The following is a 22,244-nucleotide window of genomic DNA, read 5'->3' as shown; positions in this document are numbered from 1 at the left end:
CTCTTTTTCTCCTTATCTCCTTATCTTCAGTAACTGGTGTCATTAAAGATATGGTAGCTTTCTTTTGTTTTCTTTACACTTCAATCAACTTAACCTGTTTTTCAAAGTTAATATTAGGTTGGTGCAAAAATAATTGTGGTTTTTGCAATTATTTTTAACCTTTTAAATTGCAGTTACTTTTGCACCAACCTAATGAATTGCTAAACTGTTCCTTTTGACATACTTTATAGTTTGCACATTTTTTTTCTCACCTTAATATGATTCTCCTTTTCACAAAATTTTGTTCTTTTATTATCAAAATTAAGATCAGAGCTGATTTGGCACCTAAGTATAAAACATTTTTGCTTTTAGGATCAAAATTAGTCCACTAAATTTGACTTGAATGTAAAGTTATGAATATGGTGTGGTAGAAATAGGCATTTAGATACCTTTCACAACATTTGTTTAGAATAGGCAATTTCATATTCAGTATGTAATATTAATTTACAGTTTTTAGTTAATTATTGTTTCCAAATCTGTTATGAACGTGCATTTTTCTTCAGCTAGGTATTGTTTCTTTTGCATTCTCTTCTTGTGTGATGACAACTGTAAGAGCATATTAATGATTGTTGCAAATTTACCTTGTACAATCTAGATTCAATTGATTTTGGAGCTGTAGCATTTATTATATTGTTTAAGAGTTACATATTTCTATAAATAGTATAGAATAAATTTAGAACTTGATTAGTGTAATTTACATCTTGTGTTTTATACCCTGGGGCATCTCTTGAGAATTATTGAAACTCATGTGTCTGGTTGAATTAACAAACACTATCCAGTGATGGTAGTGAGTCACTGGGATAAAGATAAAAGATTTCCTTTTTTATTTAATTTCCTGTTTCATGAGAAATTTCAAAAGAATTTCTTATGAAATAGAAGCAAAGAATTAAAAGAAGATAGAATTTTATGTATATTAAACCTAAGTAGAAGACTTATGGATTAAAACCTCAGCAAGTGTAAATTAATGTAAAATAAATGGAGTATAAAAGTACTCATGAGATGCCAAGAAGAAGGGTCAGTGTAGTATGGATTAATTGGGAAAAAACTTCCTAGAGGATGATTGATATATTCTTATCTCTTGGCCCTTCACACTGGCCTAATGATAAACAATTTATTTTTTTATTGTGTGCTTTTTCTAACTTTACCTTGGAGAAATAAAGGAATCTAACAAAATTATATGTACCTTAAGTATTGTTATTTTTTTGTTGCTTATTACTGGTTAAGAAGTGACAGGTAATGCCCAGATTAAAGTATCCCTTTGTTTTATAGCTATAGATCTGTGAGAAATCTAATTGCATTTCTACCTTGAATAACAACATTGCATTTTCCTGTCTCCTTCCTGCCCTCTTCCCAAGAAACGCTGGATACTTTGGAAAAGTGGGTGACTGAAATCTTCTCTCAGATACCAAACAAGTAAGACATTTATTTTCATAAATCATACATTTTTAAAGAGGCCATATCTTCTTGTATGAGTGCCAAAGATTTTTTTTCTTTCGGTTTGCTTTTAAACAGGTGATGAAGACCTAAAGTGGTTTAGCAAGATTGCACAGCTTTTGAGTGGGAAAACTAAGATCAGAACCCACATTTCTGTAGTTGCTGTAGTTCAAAATTTATAAGCTTGTAAACTTATAGTAAGCAGTAATTCTGAAGAATTTATGCCTCTTTTTATATTTATTCAGAGCTTTTCTGTTACTGTGGAGAGTAATACTGATATGAAAGCAAGTTTTGTATTGAGAGGCAGAATATATATCTACTTGTATGCCCTTCCTGAGAACAAGTTGTGTTCTGAAAGTTTGTTTTTTAAGTCATTTGTTTGAAACTTGGAATGCTTTTTCCCATAAATGAAATAATCTTATATATGATGATTGGCTTTCCGTACTGTCTGAAAAGTCAATTTCATATAGTTGAACCAAATTATCTTTTATTGGAAATTGTACATAGAATGGTTCCAGTACAGAAAGCTACTTTTTGTGAACCTCAAATTCATCAAAATTATACAAATACTTAAAAGATACTTTATTGTTACATTTTTGTTAATAAAAAATATAAAAACTAATTCTGACGCAATTAAGTCTTTTTCCCACTTCTAGCAGTTAGCATTTTTTTGTAAAATACATGAAATCAGGTTTTTTTTCTTGTATCAGGTGAGTAAGCTAGACTTTTTCCATTTCTTCATTCTAAGACATAATTTGTTTTAAATTTGTGAAAGAAAAAGTAGCTTTAAAAATGTTAGGATAATTTGTAGTAACAACTGATTATTATTTTCTTGGCTTTATGTTAATTGCCATTGATAATTCACAGTACTTTTTATGTATGAAAAGATAATGAAAGCCATGCCAAAGTTGCAGGGTTGTTTTATTTATTGTTGTTTGTTTTGCTAAGAAATGAGTATGAGCTATGGAAAAGTTAAGTGGCTGATTGAAACTTGTTTCACTGTGAAACTTTCTAATAAAATCAAATGTATATTGAGTAGAGGGATTCATTAGGTCCTGTCAATCCCTCATAAGCATTTAAAAAAATTCTCTTAAATAAAATTCATTAATAACTTTAGTTCCTTAATCAGATGGTTATAAAGTCTTCTAGGTGTTTAATATTAATTCATAATGATCATGTTTTAGAAGAAAATATAAATTACGATATCTTCAACCAGATGGGAAGTCTAGAAGGAGAGTTCATGTCTTTTAAATATCATAGTGCCTAATATAGTGCTTTCTACCTAATAATCACTCCATATACCTATATTTGTTGAATTAAAAAATTATGTCTAGTATACGTTTTTTTCCCAAATGGCTTTGTATAGGAGGAGAACTGAAGTTGAATGTGTTGATAGAAACAGAAAATATTGGGAGGGGAGGTCCCTTTAATTGTTTTATATCTCTTGTGAGTTTTAAAGATGTTTGAGTTACTGGGAGTGAGGTTAAGAATAGGTTATGTAGTTCAGGAGTTTGTGGCTTTGTTGCCATCTATTCACTTGTATCTAGAATGATATTCAGCCAGGAGTATATAGAATAGATTATAAATACCTATCAGTTAGGTATAGGTATCCCTAAAGATACTGCTTATAAAGGCTTTTGCCAATTGAATGTTAATGTATTTGTTTTATTTTCAGTGGGTTACCCAAACCAAACTTTGGCCATTTAACGGATCCATTTGACACACCAGCATTTAACAAACTTTATAGAGGTTCGTGAACCAAAGGTTTAAAACTGTTTGAAATAACTTTAGCGCATTCTCTAACACTTAATTGAGGCTGCCAATTTTCTTTGAAAATGAGAACATAACAGAAAGTTCAGCTGGGTTGGAAAAGGGAGTAGATGGGCGGTGGAAGTCCAGTTAGGCACTAACTAGCAGAAGATTGATTGCTCTGCTGATACTTGAGTCTGTTTCATGCTTTCTCCCTGTTTTCCCCTTGTTCCCTTTTGTTCTTTGGTTTTTTGTTTGTTTGTTTCCTGTTTCATTTCATTTTATATTCTGGTCTTTTTTTGCCTTAAAAAAGAAACAAAACCGAAAAATAGAGGAGGGGAAAACACTTTGGAAATTGTTTCCTTTTACCTTTATTATAAAAACAATTTTGTTAAGTGAAGAAAAATTTAAAGTGTAAAGCAATTGGGAGGGTGCAAATCACCCCTAAATCTTAACATCCAGAGAATTCATTTTGTTGAATTTCCTTTTGAGTTTCTCTAGGTATATTTTCTTAATATAGTTGAGAGTCCAAAGATATATACGTGTCTGTCTTTTGGTTTTTCGTTTAATATTATACTACATTTGTAATAACTTCCCAATGAGTCATCACATGGTTATTTGCCCATATTGAATTTTGCAGAAACATTCTTAATTCACCATTTCTCTTTCTTTGCTCTTTTTATCATGGCAGGTTTTTTTCTCTTTCTCCTAATTGCCTAAGTATGCCTTCCTCCTCCTCCTTCACCCCATTTCCAGTCTCTTTCCTCCTCCCGCCCTCTGATAAATAATTTTTGTCACACCCATTGTCTGCGGCTGGTTCCATTCTACCTAAGCTGACTCTCCTAGAGACAACTTATTTTCAGCTGTATTTTTTCTGGCTTTAGATTTTCTTTCCTTAGAATCACAAAATAATAGCACTGGGAAAAATCTTAGAGCAACTTCAGCCTAATCCACTCACCGTACCATAAAAAAACAAATTCAGAAAGATTTAAATGCAAGTGATTTTTCTCAAGGTCATAGCATACATATAGCAAGATAGTGGTAGGGCTGGATTTCAACCATGGGTCTCCTGACTTCTAGTCCTATATCCTTTCTTGCAAGAAGAGATCCATCCTCAGGAGCATTTAATATTTTGATAGTTCTTTTATCTGTGCTTTCTCTACCTGTGAATTGAAATTGAAATTTACGAAAATTGTACTGTTCAAATTGGGAAATTGGCAACTTAAAATAATAATTGCATTGTATTTAACCTTCCCCTGTTTTTTTGAGGATGAAATGTATTGAATTAAAAAAAAATTCATGTAAAAGTTATGGAGAAACTCTTACATCTATTCTTCTGAAAAATATTTTTTAGTTGTTCCAATCAGAAAAATTCATGCTCTGACCATCACATGGGCACTTCCCCCTCAACAGCAACATTACAGGTAAGAGTTCAAGGGCAAGTTTACTCCATTAGTTATTGAGTGAGAGTCATATTTTTAAAGCATATTAAATGGTTTAAATTTTGGGGTTCTAGATTTATACAAACACAGGTAATGTGGTAAAGTGGGACCTCACTGCTCCTGGATATTTCAAGCCTTGCTATATATTTTAATGTCTTCTTGGGTATAAAAAGTAGAGCTTTCTTCTAACTAGTTGCCTGTTCTGAGTCTTTGAAATTAAGTATCTTATTGTGAATACTAACTTTTGTAATTATTTTCTTTAGTATTTTGAGTACAAAATATATTTATTTGCCAGTGGTGACCATTTAGTTTGGTCTTGTCAAAAGTAAAGTTAAATAATTTTGAGCCTGGAATGCGACTACAGCATAAACCTCAAGGACTTACTCCTATGAGTTGGGAATGAGTTAGGGCAGATTTTTACAAAATAGGAAAACATTTAAACTTATTTATATCATTATCTTATTTGAGCAGTATAGCATGGGCCAAGACATTCTTTAAAGATATGGATCAATCAGTGCCTACCAATGCTTTTCTAATTAGAAACAAATGATAATAAACTGATAAAAATTTAACCTATTTTTTAAAACTATTACTAATGAAACAAAACCATGAGGACAGACATACAAGCAGAAGGAAAAAAAGTAATGTGTGTTGCTTAAGCTCAGTAAAAAATGCTTTTTAGAAAAAGTGTATATTACAATATTCAAACAAGTACCATAAAGTTAATAACAGTATGCCGACTGTGAGAAAGCAGAGAACATGTATTGTCTACTTGCTTTTGGTGCAAGGATAAGATACGAAAAAGTAATATACATTGACTGTGTAGTTATGTTAGTGTCCCCCAAAGTGTTAAAATTAAAATATGCATATTTAAAAACTTATTTGTTTTAAATGTTTACATAATTTATTTTAAATTATGAAAACAATACATGCTTGTAAAATATTAAAATAGGACAAAAGGAGAAGTACAAATTGGCAGTTACAAAACAGTCATGGGGATGTTAAATACAGCATAGGGAATATAGTCTATAATATAATAACTATGTATGGTGTCAGGAGGATACTAGACTTATCAGGGGGATCACTTTGTAAGTTATATAAATGTCTAACCACTATGCTGTACACCTGAAATTAATATAATATTTTATGTCAACTGTAATTGAAAAAAAAAATAGAACAAAAGAATATTAAGTAAAAAGTAAAGTTCTGCTTCTCCTTTTCTTGGTCTCTGTCCTCAAAGATATGCCAAATATTAATAGTTTTATATCCTTCAGATATTAAAATAATGAACATAAAAAATGTCTTACTTGTGGAAATTGAATTATATATACCTTCCCTGTTTTTGCATTTCCTAGTTTCTTAATTAGCAAAGCGTGTTTACCCTCTGATTGATTACTAAGGTAGTTCATTGTAAGAATCTTGAAAATTGCTGAAAAGTAGAAAAAATTCATCCATGATTCTGTTTTCCAAATACTGTTAACATTTCTATATGTTTCCATCCAGTTATTTTATTTTATGGACTATTTGTTTTACCCTGATGTTCATCATGAGTTATTTTGCATCCCCAAACATTTGTATTTCCAGTAAATTAGCTTTTTGGGGAGCTTTTTTTTTATACAAAGAATCAAGTGTTTATCCTCCATAGGTATCAAATACAGTACAGTTGGCTTTGTTCAGGTGCAAATGTTGTATAATCAGCTGGGTTCAATCTTGAACTGATTTGCTCCCCTACATCAGTGTTACTACAGATGTAATTCAAAGTCATATTTTAAACAATGTGTGGGCTTTGTGGATTGCTTAACATAGATGAAATCATAATATTATATCTTGACTTTAAGACTTTACTGACTATACTTCTGTGAACTAATTTTAAAATTTAAGAATGTTTAGATTTCCTAACTCAATTCTATATATTTTTGTTTTGGTAGGAATACATTTCTGAAATTACAGTAGAAGCCAGTGGGAAAAGACAATTTGAATAGAATATATACAACTACTCAGACTATTAAAGTTATTATTATATAATAAAGCATTTTACACCTGTTACATATTTTCATAAAAACCCTATGAGTAAGTAGTTAGGTAAGTGAAGAGAAAAAGAAAAACATAGAGAGGCTAAGCTTCTTGGCCAAGATCATGCATTTAGTTAAAGGAAAAACTAAAACTACATGTTAGATTTTCTGATCCTTAAAGCAGCACGTTTCAGTTTACCACAGAGCCTGAATGGAATACAGAAACTTACAAATACAGAGTGATTCATATTGCATTAGGCTCTAAAATTGTCAAGAATCTATATTATTTCCATTTTGAGTAAAACAAAAATGAAAGATTTTACCATGTAAAGAAGTAAGTTTTGTGTCCAAGAGAAAAAACAGTAGTCTTAAATTTTGGAATGATTGTTGTACTCATTCAGTGATTTCATATGGAGGAGTTGAATTTTACTGTGTTTTCTTTTATCTAGATACCAAATTAGTTATAATTTTGTCTAGTAGAATTTATGTGAGAATACGTTTATAATCATATTCTCAAATATCGTAGTCTTACCAGTACGATTTTTCTGGTGTATTTTAATACCTTAGTTTTTTAAATTTCTGATCTTAATATTTTTTTAAAAGGGTGAAGCCACTTCATTATATCTCTTGGCTGGTTGGACATGAAGGCAAAGGCAGCATTCTTTCTTACCTTAGAAAAAAGCAAGTATTAATAAAATGTAACAATCTCTCAAAAACAAGACAAAATAAGTGTTATATAACCCATTCTTTTCTCTTTTTGCTTTATCTGCCAGGAAGCCTAGAATAAAATCTAATGCTTAATTCAAGTCACTTTACTAACCTAGATTATTTTAATGGCTATATTTTATTTGTGCATTTCCTTGGGAGCACTCTGTTAGCCCTTGTTGGAAGTAGTTGTACATAAAATTAAAAAAATCATAAACTAATAAATTCCAGGATTACATAAAAGGTTAGCTCTAATGAAGAATTTAGATTTGATAGTAAAGAAGTCAGTTATTTACATGCTGTGGATCTCTAAGCTTTCCCAACTCAAAAGGTAGACTTTAATCAGAATTTCATTGGGCAGATAAATTACAATAAATATGTGGGACTGAACAGTATATGTAGCCATGTTAGCAGAACGTTTCCTAATACAGTTAGGCACTTGTTTAAGTTGTCTCTCCAAACAATAGAAGTATTGCTTTAGAATCAGGACCAATACATTCAAGTAATTCCTTGTTTGAGTTCTCTATACACTAATTCAAGAATGGAAAGGTAGATGAGAAATTTAAATAAGTACTTTAAAACATTAAGTGTGTACTAGAGCATTCAAAGAAAGCTGAGAGGGCAGGGTTATTATAAAAAGATAGTGATATTAGGTATGTATATACCTTACACAATAAATGTAAACTTTTGAGATGTGCATAATTTTTCTATCTTACTGAATTTTATTAGAATTTCAAACTATTCTGGCTTCCTTTCTCATTTTAGGTTTTTAACATTGTGTTGTTCTCTTCAACAAAAATTACTATGGCTTTATAAAACTGTTAATGTTTTTCTATTTTGTAACATATTAGTGTTTCTATTAAATAAGTAAATATGGCTGTTATTTCCTTCTCGTGATTCCTGCACGCACTACAATTCCTTGGGAGGCTTTATGCTTTTAAAATTTGTGCTTTTAAACTTATTGGAAAGCATATTTGCATCAAAGGCTGAACTTACCAAATTTTACATAGAAAACCTATTTTGTTAATTTGGTGTATTTGTAGACTATCCATCCCAAGATATTGATTGGATTAATTTTTTTCCTCACTGTAGGTGCTGGGCTCTTGCACTATTTGGTGGAAATGGTGAGACAGGATTTGAGCAAAATTCTACTTACTCAGTGTTCAGCATTTCTATTACATTGACTGATGAGGGTTATGAACATTTCTACGAGGTAAATAATTAAAAAGGGAGGGTTTTTAAATATAGATATCACTTTATGCAAAAGTGTAATAACAAGTTTTGTTTTTAGGTGGCTCATACTGTCTTCCAGTATTTAAAAATGCTGCAGAAGCTAGGCCCAGAAAAAAGGTAATACTTACTTATTAGAATTAGGCCAGGAGTCAATCCTAGTATGTTTTAGCCTTTTAGCTGCTAATGGACAAGCTTTAGTCCTGCCTTGATCGTTTTTTCAGGCATTTCCTGCTTAATTTCCTTTACTGGCTCCATATTCTTGTTCCTCTACATGTGAATGTATGTTAAAGGTTTATGTGGCTTATGTTTTCTTGCTGATGATGCTAATGAGAAATTTAAATATGTCTTCTGATTATAATTATCTTCTTTCACAGAATTTTTGAAGAGATTCAGAAAATTGAGGATAATGAGTTTCATTACCAAGAACAGGTACTAGAAGTCAAATTCTTTTTGAATGTTTTCTGTGACCAAGTTGAAACTGGTATGGACATTGTTCCTCTTTTTGGAAATGTTTTTGAAGAGTGTTAATTCTGCCATGTGAGTCTCAAGATGGCCTTGAGTCTATCTGCAAATTAACTCTTATGTTTTTGAGTATTTATACTAACAGTGAGAGGATTAGGCAGATTGACACAGATCGTATTGTGTGATAATCGTTTATATATGTAGTCATCCATCTGTCTATCCCTTTGATAAACATTCATGGAGAGCTTGCTATTGTACTTGGTAGTTTGGGAATTCAAATATTGTGAAGACATTCTACAAGTTAATCTGTAGTAATTATGATATACAATATTAGTAACAATGTGCTTTGTGATTTCAAGGCAAGGAAAGCATTTGCCTTGATTGGAATAGGATCAAGGAAGGCTTCATGGATGTGGTAAATTTGAATTGAGTTCAGTACTAAAAAATGGATAAGGTTTGGATACATTCTAAGCAATGAGAAGCACATAAGTAAGGAACTACGGGGTATTGTGAAAAAATGAATGAACCTATGTGTCTGTATTACAGAGTATATGAAAGGAAGGTATTTTATAAGACTGAAAGGTAAAGAGTTTAGAGCAGGAGGGTTTTTTTATACCCTTTTGTGCCTTGGATCCCATTGGAAATCTGTTGAATCCTGTCGACCCCTCCTCAGATTAATATTTCATCCCTCCAACTTTTTAAACTCAGAAAAATTGTCAGAGTAGTACAGTGATTACTGGTAGATCCCTCACCTGTCTTCACCAATTGTTAATGTTTTGCCATATTTTATTTATTCTTTCTCTATTTGTATGTGCGTGTGCATTTTTTTCTCAAAACATTTTGAGATTTAATTATAGATATTATACTTCCCCCCCAAATTTTTTTAGCATGTATCTGCTACAAACAAATGTATTCTCTTGCATAATCTCACTAAAAGGGTCACACTCAGGAAATTTAACATTGAAACAATACTGTTAATTATTACACAAGTCACATATTCTATGATTCTGTTTATATGAAATATCCAGGATAGGTAAAAACATGGGGACAGAACACAGATTTATGGTTGCCAGTGGCTGAGGTGAGGGAGTGATTGGGAGCAACTGCTTAATGGGTCTGGGTTTCCTTTTGGGGTGACGAAAATGTTCTGGAACTAGGTAATGGTGATAGTTGCACAATTTTGGGAATATACTGAAAAACACTGAATATACTAAAAACACTTTATTTTTTATTTTTTATTGTACACTTTAAAAGTGTGAATTTTATGGTATGTGAATTATACCTTAAAAAAAATTAAAGGGTAGCATTTGAGTGTTCTTCCTAGTACCTTCTCCATTGCTTTGGCACCCAAGATCTGCTTTAAGCCATGGTTCTTAGTGCTTTCTCACAGGAAATACTTTGAATCACTCAATTTTGTAGCAAACTGATTAGAGCAGTTAACTTATAAATAAGTGGCTGGTAAAAATAACTGATTAAAAAATTTAGAACAGAGTAGGAGTCATTTCAAACAATAGTAGCATTTTAGTGACTAATCAGTTTATTGATTCAAGAATTTCCTGAAGCGGAGGGAAAGAAGCTAACAATGAATCTTTTTCCTTATTCTATTTTTTTCTTATTTTTACGTGATAACACCTATGGTCTCTAGTTTGTACTCTTGTCTCATTTCTCCTCTCTGAATGCAGTAACCTTCACTTCTTTTCTATCTTCCATTAGATGAGAAAACAACCCATATTGTTTAGGAAAGCGGGGAGCCTGTAGTATTTTGAAAAGAGTGTTCACTACTATGTTAGGAGGCCTGAGTTCTTGTATCTACTTTGCCTGTCACTTTCTCACTGTGTGACCTTGGTCAAGTCGCCTAATCAATCTGAGTATATGTCCTCATTACAAAATGTGGGAATAGAACCACTTGGTTCCACTTGGTTTAAGATTCTGTGCATCTGGGTGCTCAGTAAATACTTGAATTGATTGCTTTCTTCTGGAAAAGTATTTCCGTTTCTTAGGTGAGAGAACTGTGGTCCCGCTTTCAGTTTTAAGTTGAGATGATATACTGATTAATACAACTTCTTACATCAAGACTTGCATCTAATCACACATTTTGATTTCTACATGAATTTGATTCATGGCTACAAATCGCTTATAGGTGATAGCGCTATAGTGACAAAGGGTGAAGACCTCATCCTTGTGGAGCCCTTGACGTAGAAACAAGCAATTAGGTCTGGTTATATCTGTTCAGAAGCTTTTGGTTCATTGTTTAAAAAAAAAAAAAAGTGAAAGTATTGGTATTTTGTGGCAAATGAAGGATAACAATGAGGAGTTTCTGGTGTGAAATAATTTTACCTCTTTACAGACAGATCCAGTGGAGTATGTGGAAAACATGTGTGAAAACATGCAGCTGTACCCACTGCAGGACTTTCTCACTGGAGATCAGCTTCTTTTTGAATACAAGCCGGAAGTAAGGAGGTTTCCATTTCTAAAACTTACATTTGGAGAAAAAGGAGGGTGAGAAAGTGCAGAAATGTATTTAAAAACTGTGGGAATGGAGAAAGCTTGGATGGATTTTGTTAAGTGTTTTGTTTCAATAGGAGAAATATCAATGGTTGTATGGATAATTTTTCATGATTCTTCCATGATTGATTATGTTTTAATATGAGGAGAATATTAAGTCCTCAGGTACTATTCTCACCATTTGTCAAGTGTTGAAATGACTACTTAAAGTGATTCCTAAGAATTATGTGATTTGGTTGCTAAGCATATTTAGAGAGGTGTTTAGCCTACCTTTTAATTCAGTTGGAGACTCTGCACGGTTAAATTTTAATCATTTTTGAAAAAATTTACGAGAAAAACATACAATTCCCTGAATTCAAACGTATGACTTATAGATAATACTACATACAAACAGATAGTTGGTCAGTGTCTTCCACTACTCCTGGGAAATAAGTCATTTTGCTCTATAGAGGGCAGCAGTGCTCAACCAGCGGTGATTTTGCCCTCTAGTGGTATTTGTCCATTCAGTTGTCACACCTGGGGGAGCTCCTGGCACCTAGCGGATAGAAGCCAGCGAGGCTGCTAAACAGCCTAATATGTGTATGCTGAAGACAGCCCCGCCCACCCCTCACCCCCCCCCCCCCCAAACAGTGATCTGGCCCAAGATGTTAATAGTCCCAAGGTTGAGAAACTCTGAGGGTATTCTAAAACTACTAATTTTAAAGAGGATAGGAAAAGGCAAATGAAGAAGCAGCAACCACACATTCTTTTCATCTCCCTAGGGTGGTCCAAGAGTTTTTTTTTCTGAACCATCATTTGGCATTTTTTTCTTGAAGAAATGGTATTTAATGGTAGTTAGGGTTTCAAACCTAACCCATACAATTTGTGTTTCGTCCTTATCAGAAGTGAAGGATTGTTGAAATAGGCCCTACTGGGATCATTTGCTGATACCTGGGTATACGGTAGTGTAATGCACAGCTGTTAAGAGTATAGTCTTTGGAGTCATGTGCAAACTTGGTGAGAACTTCACTTTTGCCAGTTGTAGCTGTGTTGTTCTGTATAGAGTACATAATCTTTAACCTGAGCAAATTACTTAACCTTTAACCTCTGAAGCTGAGTGTTATTTTCCATGAAATTGGTATATCTTAGGGTTTTTAGGATTAAATGAAATAACGTACTATGTTAGACATTACTTGGCACTTAGTAGAACCTTAGTGATAGCTATTTTTACTGCTAGTACTGGTACCATGTAGGATTTGAGATGAGTACTGCTTATAGCATTATCAGGAAACATACTTTAAACAACTGGTAGATTAGTGAAGTTTTGTGAGTTAGGGTGTTCATGGACTATAGACATATTTTCATTAACGTTAAGAAGCTAGGGTCTTGGTGTATCTAACATAATGTGGTTTTGCCTTTTTAACAGAGATGTATAGGTTGAAGTTGTTATTTTGTGTCTGTGTCTCCTTCCTAACCCCTTATTCCTTATCAGGTCATTGCTGAAGCCCTTCATCAGCTAGTTCCTCAAAAAGCAAATCTCGTTCTACTGTCTGGTGCTAATGAGGGAAAATGTGACCTCAAGGAGAAATGGTTTGGGACTCAGTATAGTATGGAAGGTAAAATATTTTTAACAATTGTCCTACATTTAGGTGTATCTGACTCACCTGGGAATTTTTATTCCTTAATAATTTGTCTGCTGGTTCTGGTGGGGAAAGTACATATATTTTTTAGAAGATTACTTTGAAATGAAAATTATTTGTACCACTTTGCAGGAAATTATTTTCTGTTGTGAGAATATATATATTTATTAGCTAGTGAAAAATCCTGTTGTCTTGGTAGGTTGGGGGCAGTTTTGACTATGTTTTAGAAAAGTACATCTCAAACTTCAGTATGTATATATTATCACCTGGAGAGCTTATTAAATACAGATTCTGATTCAGTAGCTCTGGGGTAGAGCCCAAGATTTGCAATTCTGACAAGCTCCCAGGTGATACCAATGCTGCTGAGACCACACTTTGAGAAGTAAGAGTCTAGAATGCATGGATGTGTCACTCAGGTTTCCTGTGAAAGGAGAATTGATTTGTGAAGACCAGTTGTTGACTGGTTTGTTATTAAGAGAATTCTGAACATTGCATTATTTGTTGGATCGGTTTGTTTTCCCTTCTCTATAGATGTTGAAAACTCTTGGGCTGAAATGTGGAAGAATAATTTCAAATTAAATCCAGATCTTCATCTTCCAGCTGAAAACAAGTACATAGGTCAGTAAAATAGCAACCAGTATGCACAATCCATCCATGTACTAATAAAACAAATAGCACTTGCATAGAACATTGTTTTACAGAGAACCATTTGAATGATATTTGAGTCTCCTAGTAACACTCTGGGGTGGGCATTATTACTGTTTTCTTACATTTCAAATGAGAAAACTGTGGCTCAAAACAGCAGAGCAACTTGTCTAAGTCTATTCGGTTGATAAATGGAGGAAACAGGACTTAAACGTAGATCTTGGGACTCCCTGAAGCTTTTGCTTTTGCTTCTATATCATAGCTGATCGTTTCATTCAGTCTATGTAGGAATTGCTGTTGTTTTACTGTTTTGCAAACTACAGATTGCAACCCATTAGAGCAGGGGTGTCCAAACTTTTTTCAACATTTTCACCAAGGGCCATATGCGGTAAAATACACAAACAGCCGGGCCACTCACTAGAGGTGAAGTACGTATTGCCTCACCTGGTTTATTTAAGTAAACTAAATATATTTTTGGAATTTGCTGTGGGCCAATTAACAATGGATCATGGGCCGCAGTTGGCCTGCGGGCTGCAGTTTGGACACCCCTGCATTAGAGGGTTGTAAAATGTTATGGGGGTTGTAAGGTCAGTGTAATGAGTTGTGAAAGCATTAAAAAAATCAATTTGAATGGAAAAATAGCAAAATGTTTCATTGCCTAAAGAAAGGGTATTATTGCAAGAGCTTTTGTTCCAGATACGTATATATGTGTATATCTGTCTGTCTACTAGCTTGAAATGGAAAACATTTCATAAAATTATCAAGAACAGATTGCTGAAATCCTGTTAAAAATGCCTGAGTGAATTATTGGTCTTCTCTTTTGTTAGCCACGGACTTCCTGTTGAAGGCTTTTGATTGCCCTGAGACAGAATACCCTGTTAAAATTGTGAACACTCCACAAGGTTGCCTGTGGTATAAGAAAGACAACAAATTCAAAATCCCCAAAGGTAAAATGTCTCCTTCCCTGAAAGGAGTGAAATAAATGTTACAAATCTTTCTCCACCTTGTAGCAACCTTTTTCCCTTATGTGTATCACCTACCTCCCCTTCCCTTTCCGTTTCCATTTGAAGACCTTTTCTAGGCTTATCAGACATTCTGTGCTCCTATGCTAGCACAGAAATCCTTGTAGATACTACAGATTCCAGGAAATAAAGATGCAAGCCTACAATTTTCAGATAGTTTTCTTTCACTTAAAAGAAAGCAGAGCCAGGTATTTGGCCATCTTAGGGAACAGGTAGTACTTCTGAACATTATTTTTTAAAAAGAGAGAGAATAAGAGTACACTGAAGGAAAATTACTCTTAGACACAATTGCCTCGTCCAGCATTATAGGTGTGAAATATTCTCCACATATCTCCCTACCACTTTGCTTTGCAGCATAAAGGAAGCACATTATACAGTTAAGCAGACTCTAAATTCCTTATTTTCAACATGGTGGCCCAAAGTACGTGCTTTTTTTTCCCTTGTCCTTGTGCGTAGGAGCGTTAGAAGCAACATGGACTCAAAGGCTGAGTGGTTCCAGTTGCCATTTGATCCAAATCCCTAACCTCAACACAACTGTACTATGGCTCTGAGAGATTCCGAGTTTATTGGGAAGCTGTTTCCTCAGTTTTTCTTGAATGACTTATAAGAGTTTCTAAAAATTTTCTTCACATTTATTCAGCTTCCTTGGAAATGTTCCGTTATAACCTTTAGTGAGCATTGGGATTGTTCCCTTAATGTTATTGACGTGTATAGCTCTGTAAACATTTCCCTGACTAAAGCTATTGATAAATATGAGTATTCATAGGCCTGTTTGTGTATCTCTCTATATGTCTGGTCATCCCATCGATTAAAGTATGCGTTCTGTACATTATTTGGAATATAACTTTTTAAAGACCCTTAAGGATAAAAATGTAATGGGCATTTAAGGATCAGTAGTTTATTTCAGAGTTTTTAAAAAACATGATATTGGAGGTAAATAGCAGATGAATAAAATATTTGAGGCCTCTGGGCTATATGTCTCATCCATGATCTTTTTTTCTTTCAGCATATATACGTTTCCATCTGATCTCACCTTTGATACAGAAGTCTGCAGCAAAGTAAGCAATCGTCCTCTTTTCTAGAAAATACATTTTGTATTATTGAAAGTTATTTTGTTTCATTATTAATCATTCTATCATTGTCTCTATCAGTACTTGAGCTATGCTGATTTACGTGTATTTTCTGTGCCCCAAAAGTATTTATATTGATACACTAAACATTGAAATAGAGTTGTGGCTGCTGCATCTCCAGTACCCGTTTGTAAAACTTGCTGATCATGTAGGCTAGTCATAGAATTACTGGATTGAGATGGTTCCTCAGAGATGAGTTCAGGTTAGCTTCCAGTCCCTAATGAGGACTAATGGATCTGTTGATCCTGTATTTATAGACTGCCAAAGAATCTGATTATGTATACTTTGTTCTTAGCAAATTACTTATATACTTATACAGCTAGTTCCATTATGGGAGGTCAGAAAGCCCAAAATGTGCCTGAAACAAGGAGGTGCTCGGGAAATGTTAGTTTCTTCCTTTCCTTTGCCAGTTACAGTGTAGAATCCAACCTTAAAATGACAAGCAGCACTAACATTAATATCCATTTAAAACTTAGGCCGCAGGGATAACCTCAGAGCTTTTAGGCCACTGTGTTTGCTGCCTTTTCCACTTGGCCATTGTGCAGCATACATATTATCATTTTCTATGTGTGCATAACTGAAAATGATTGGGAAGCAGTGCTGAAGGTAGGAGTTCTGTAATGCCCTTTTGAAACTGAGTCCCGGGTAAGCTAAACTCACTCAGTGTATAGTTTCACATTCTGGAGGCGTGAGTTAACATCTTTCTAAAAGTGAAGTTTCTTACTCTCAATCAAAGCAAATTCATTCATGTCTACTTCTGGTCAATTAATGAGGCTGTTTGCATTTTATACTCTCAGTGTGGTCCTCTTTGATATCTTTGTCAATATCCTTACCCATAACCTTGCGGAACCAGCTTATGAAGCAGATGTGGCACAGCTGGAGTATAAGCTGGTAGCTGGAGAACATGGTTTAATTATTCGAGTGAAAGGATTCAACCACAAACTACCTGTAAGTACAAATGCTCTGTTTTCCTCACAGAGCTCTTTTAAGATTTCATACGGATGCTTGTTGCCCCTAAGAACCAAGCACAGTGGTTTTGCGTGGAGTGCTGTACATAGAAAAAAATGTTTATTAATGTGGGTTATCATGTTTTCTTGGCTGATGACAACCTTCTAACTTTGGCCACACATATGGACAACATGTATTTGTTAATTACTAGCCACGCATACAGCACAGCCTGTGCTTCAGGCTTGATTTCACTTCCCTTTGCTGTCAGTTTCTCTGCAGCCAGCACGGGCATTTAGGACTAGTTTGACCTTAATTTCAGACCATCGAGCAATAACAGATTTACTTTGCACATTGCCTGACAGAGTAGAACTCAAATGGTTGTGTCCTTTCTTCTTTGTCTTACACTCAATCCCATTGTTTCAAGTATGTGTCTTGTTTTTCAGTTCTAAGTCTATGAGCCTTTTAGAAACAGGGTCGATATCGTGTCAGTAGTTTATCTTTTGGTAAGGAATGTGTTCCAGTGTCGCTTTGTCAAAAACTTCATAAGCAGAGAAGAAATAATATGGAGTGCTAGCTAAAAGGCTTAGATCACTGAATACCAGGTAAAATAATATTAGGTTGGTGCAAAAGTAATGGCGGTTTAAAAGGGTAAAAATAATTGCAAAAACCGCCATTACTTTTGCACCAACCTAATATAATGTACCCAACAACAAATTTTCTGTTTTGGTTTCTTGGATATTACATATATTAAGGTTTAGGCTCTTCATACAAGAAAAAAGTGGGAGGAAAGGACGTGGCAGAAATGAGACCTGTGCTAAGAGGTGATAGCCTCCATATCTTAGCAAAAACTCGAGTGAAGAGTAAGTTCTCTCCTTTACATGCTCATCGCTGTCACTCTCCCCAGAGGACAAACATCGGTCTTAGGAGGAGACACCATGTAATAATTTACTTTTGTCAACCTTCAAAGGCCTACATATAATGTAGCTTAAGATCCAAACAGATTAAAGCCTAATACAGAGGTTGTCGTTTGGGAGGTATGTTTTGGAATTAGCTGGGGAGCTTTTCAAAGTACAAAATAGAAAAGTATTTGAGGTTCTTCATTTTATGAAACTTACCTCACCTTAATATTAAAACCTGAGATAGAATATAAATATATAAAACTAGAGACCAGTTTTACCTGTAAAATATAGATGCAAACATTTTAAATTTGAAAATTGAATCCAAAAATGTAACAAAAAGAATAATTCACCATGACTGAGTGCCAGGAATGAAAAGGATTGGTTGTTCAGTATTTGGCAGTTGACGAACATAAATCATAACACAGGTCAAATGAGTAGTACTACAGACATACCGCGGATATATTGCAGGCTTGGTTCCAGACCACCGCAATAAAGCAAGGATCACAATAAAGCGAACTGTAATCGTTTTGCTGGTTTCATTTGTAAAAAAAAAAGCAACATCTGTGAAGTGCAATAAAGCAAAGCACAATAAAACAATGTATGTCTATATGTGAACATAGTGATAAATGTCAAAAAAAAGTCACTTGATAAATTCGAGTGGGCATTCTTGATAAGTTGGAATGGAGAAAAATTACTTAAACACAACAAAAATCTTAATTTAAAATCAGTAACAGCAAATGTTACGTTAACTGATAAAATGCTGAACATTAAAAACAGAAATAAGCCAATGATACGACGATACTCACAATCACTTCTATTATTCAACATTATTTTAGAGGTTCTGGCTACTCCATTAAAATGAAAAAAAAAAAGTAATAAAGTAAAAACACTTGGAAAGAAAAGGTATTTTTCTTTGCAGATGATATGATTGTTTTCCTAGAAAACCTCAGATACTACTAAAATTTTTAAAATAACTTTTTTTTTTTTTTTTTTTTTTTTTTTTTTTTTTTTTTTAAGATTTTATTGGGGAAGGGGACCAGGACTTTATTGGGGGAACAGTGTGTTCTTCAGGACTTTTTTCCAAGTCAAGTTGTTGTCCTTTCAATCTTAGTTGTGGAGGGTTCTGTTCAGCTTCAAGTTGTCCTTTCAGTCTTAGTTGTGGAGGGTGCAGCTCAGCTCCAGGTCCAGTTGCCGTTTTCTAGTTGTAGGGGGCACAGCCCACCATCCCTTGCGGGAGTCGAACCAGCAACCTTGAGAGGACGCGCTCCAACCGACTGAGCCATCTGGGAGCTCAGCGGCAGCTCAGCTCAAGGTGCCGTGTTCAATCTTAGTTGCAGGGGGCAGAGCCCACCATCCCTTGCGGGACTCGAGGAATTGAACTGGCAACCTTGTGGTTGAGAGCCCACTGGCCCATGTGGGAATCAAACCGGCAGCCTTCAGAGTTAGGAGCATGGAGCTCTAACCGCCTGAGCCACCGGGCCGGCCCCTAAAATAACTTTTGATGTGGCTGGTCACAAGATCAGTATATCAAAATCAGTGGATTTTTTCCCTGTAATAGTAATAACCACTTAGAAATGAATGGAAAAAATGTTCTAGTATTGAGAAAAACGAAATACCTAGGAGTAAATAAGAAAAGTACAGAACCTATCTAAAGAAAAATATAAATCTTATTGAAGCATATAAAAGAAGACTTTAAATAAGGGAGAGATTCATCAAGTTTCCGGATAGGACAGCTTGATACAAAGTTGTCATTACTTCAAAAATTAATGTATAAATGTAATGTCCTCCCAATTGCAGTCACATTTAGGGGCAGTGAGTATGCGGATAAAATTATTTTTAAGTTCATTTGGAAGAAAAAATATTTAAGAATACCCATGAAAATTATAAAAATAGAAGAATCATTGCTCTGCTCCAAATGTGACCATTATTGAGGATTTTAGCCCCTGGAGATGCATTATCAGTACTTCTCTTATGTCCCTGATAATAATGCCTGTCACCATGCTGAGCCCCTGGTAAAAACCAATGGAAAACAATCCCCCCACCAAAACAAACTTAGTGGATTTCTTCTATGCTTCTCCACTTAAATGCTTCTTTTCTTTTCAGCTACTGTTTCAGCTCATTATTGACTACTTAGCAGATTTTAGTTCCACACCAGCTGTCTTCACAATGATAACTGAGCAGTTGAAGAAGACCTACTTTAACATCCTCATCAAGCCTGAGACTCTGGCCAAGTGGGTATACCGGGGATCAGCTTTTATTTTGAAGGCCTGGAAGTATTTGCCTTCCCAGGGGTTAGGTGTGGGGGAGGAGGCTTAGTTTCAGTGCTAATTTGCAGACATGTAAGAATTGTGCTGTGGTTTAGGAAACCTGGCCATAGGGTTACAGGATTTCTAAACCCAGCTAAAGTAGCTATCTGGGAGTACGACTGAAAGTAGCCTATTATACTTAGAGACTTGATGAAAAAATGGGTGTGTTTTCCCCAAGTTTTGACTTTGTTGTAGCTCAAAATTGCTTGCTGCTGACTTCACTGGGGTGATTGTGGTGTGTTGGGTGTTGTGATGAGGAGCTGAGTTGAACTGCTTAACACATCATTTATCTAGCAACTGCAGCTATCCAGAATTCAGCCAAGGTTCCAGAGAGAGCACAAAGGCTTATATGGACAGTGTCATGCGGGGTCTCAGTTCCCACTCCCCACACAAGAACGCAGGATATGGCGAGGCCAAAAAGGAACACCCACGGAGCCATAGATGGGGGAGTCATACCACTATATTCTCACTGGCGGCTCAGTTGGAGACACAGGCAGCGGGAGCCACATGATCCGCAAACTGACATCTGCTTCTCTGCCAACCATCAACCCCCTAGCATAGCCACAGCGGTTATATTAGTGGCTAATAGCTAACCGGTAACAGTTGATGGCCAACTAGTCACAGCTGATGGCCATCTACTACCTGAGCTAGCAACTTTCCACATGAGGCCGAGAGCCTGGAAGCTGCTCTCTGGGACTCTGTCCCCACAGACAGTCTGTATACTAATGCTTAAACCCTCTGCTAATAGGCAACCCTCCTCCCCCGGCCCTTTCATCAGAGCCTGTTCTTTGGTCCAGAGCTAATGGTGACTAACAGGGTACTTTGGTGAATCAGGAGAAAAGTACCCTCTTGGGGGTACCCTCTATCAGCTGGCGGGGCCTTTATGGGAGGGGGAGAAAAGTCCCCCTAAGCAGACACAGCCCTTTGTGCACATGTTTTGCAAGGCCCCACTTGACCTCCTTGCCAGGCATCTATAAATGGTGAACAAACAGCACAACCTCATATAGAAGCTCTGCTTTGGACAGTTATAATGAGCCCATGAATGACCAACATTCAAAAGCAGGGGAAGAAGCATTTAAAAGTCAGACAGGTAATAACTGATAATCTGATCACAAAACCTACAATAACTAATAATCAAATATAAGTTGGAAAGGAGAGTTGTCTGTAACTATTGATATGATGAAAAATAGCCCTGTGTGTGCAGTAACTCCTGAATACTACTTTATTAAAATGTGGTAAAATAATAACAACACCTACATTTATTGAAGATGTGTTATGTGCTACATCTAAGAACTTTATATGTATTTATTTCTCACCAAAACCCCATTATTATTTCCCTTGTTTTAGAAATGAAGAAATTGAGTCACAGATGTTAGGTGACTTGCCAAGTTCAAACTGCTGAGTGTGGGAAAGGGAGGGGTGGTCAGTCTGATTTTGACCTAGAGTGACTGCCTATACTTTATTGTCACTTCAGTAATATTCGTAGTGGTGGCCTCCAGGAATTAATAAAATGTCAGATTTAAAATCAAAATAATAGTAATTTTTAAATTGGTGTGTGACTTACCTGACAACTTCACTTATGTGAAATATTTTGTTTTGCAAGTAAGACAGATAAGTGAGTTGTTGTACCAGTGAGCAAATCAATGTAAAAGATTATGCAATTTTAAATGCTTTTTGGTGATTGTTTCCCCATCTTAAGTTGTGACAGAAATTGTCTCTCTTTAAAGCATACCATATATAGAAATTTAACCCAATTCTTCTGTACCTTCAAAATTCACTTCTTACAACAAAACTTTTTTCTGCCTTCTGGACAGAGACGTGCGGCTTTTAGTCCTGGAATATGCCCGTTGGTCTATGATTGACAAGTACCGGGCTTTGATGGATGGCCTTTCCCTTGAATCTCTGCTGAGCTTCGTCAGAGAGTTCAAATCCCAGCTCTTTGTGGAGGGCCTGGTACAAGGCAACGTGACAAGCACAGTGAGTTCTGAGGCGCCCTGCTGTTGGCCAGGTCTGAGTGCTCTTGTGGGCTCTGGAATTGCATTAGTTCTTCCTGAAGCCCTGGAGGTTTGGCCGGCCAGCACTGTCAAGGTCTGT

The 22,244-nt window shown here is 35.2% G+C and overlaps 1 protein-coding gene across 2 annotated transcripts in view; it reads left to right on the top strand.

Annotated features, from left to right (window-relative positions):
• The window catches only part of NRDC (nardilysin convertase), a 64,460-nt gene that overhangs the window by 34,908 nt on the left and 7,308 nt on the right, over positions 1–22,244 (top strand). For both annotated transcript variants that reach the window (XM_019742779.3, XM_019742780.3), the window contains exons 8-22: positions 1,395–1,452; positions 3,149–3,222; positions 4,577–4,646; positions 7,280–7,357; positions 8,474–8,594; positions 8,673–8,731; positions 8,989–9,043; positions 11,424–11,528; positions 13,053–13,176; positions 13,732–13,818; positions 14,673–14,792; positions 15,874–15,925; positions 16,795–16,945; positions 19,948–20,075; positions 21,965–22,127. In XM_019742779.3, the coding sequence (XP_019598338.2) occupies positions 1,395–1,452; positions 3,149–3,222; positions 4,577–4,646; positions 7,280–7,357; positions 8,474–8,594; positions 8,673–8,731; positions 8,989–9,043; positions 11,424–11,528; positions 13,053–13,176; positions 13,732–13,818; positions 14,673–14,792; positions 15,874–15,925; positions 16,795–16,945; positions 19,948–20,075; positions 21,965–22,127 (1,445 nt within the window). The remainder of the gene's footprint in view (positions 1–1,394; positions 1,453–3,148; positions 3,223–4,576; positions 4,647–7,279; positions 7,358–8,473; positions 8,595–8,672; positions 8,732–8,988; positions 9,044–11,423; positions 11,529–13,052; positions 13,177–13,731; positions 13,819–14,672; positions 14,793–15,873; positions 15,926–16,794; positions 16,946–19,947; positions 20,076–21,964; positions 22,128–22,244) is intronic.

The sequence above is a fragment of the Rhinolophus sinicus genome, chromosome 14, assembly GCF_057876585.1.
Source record: "Rhinolophus sinicus isolate RSI-liver-muscle chromosome 14, RSI-T2T, whole genome shotgun sequence".
In the NCBI taxonomy this organism is placed as follows: domain Eukaryota; kingdom Metazoa; phylum Chordata; class Mammalia; order Chiroptera; family Rhinolophidae; genus Rhinolophus; species Rhinolophus sinicus.
Note: the sequence above shows the minus strand (reverse complement) of the source record. Positions and strands in the feature narration are given on the sequence as shown.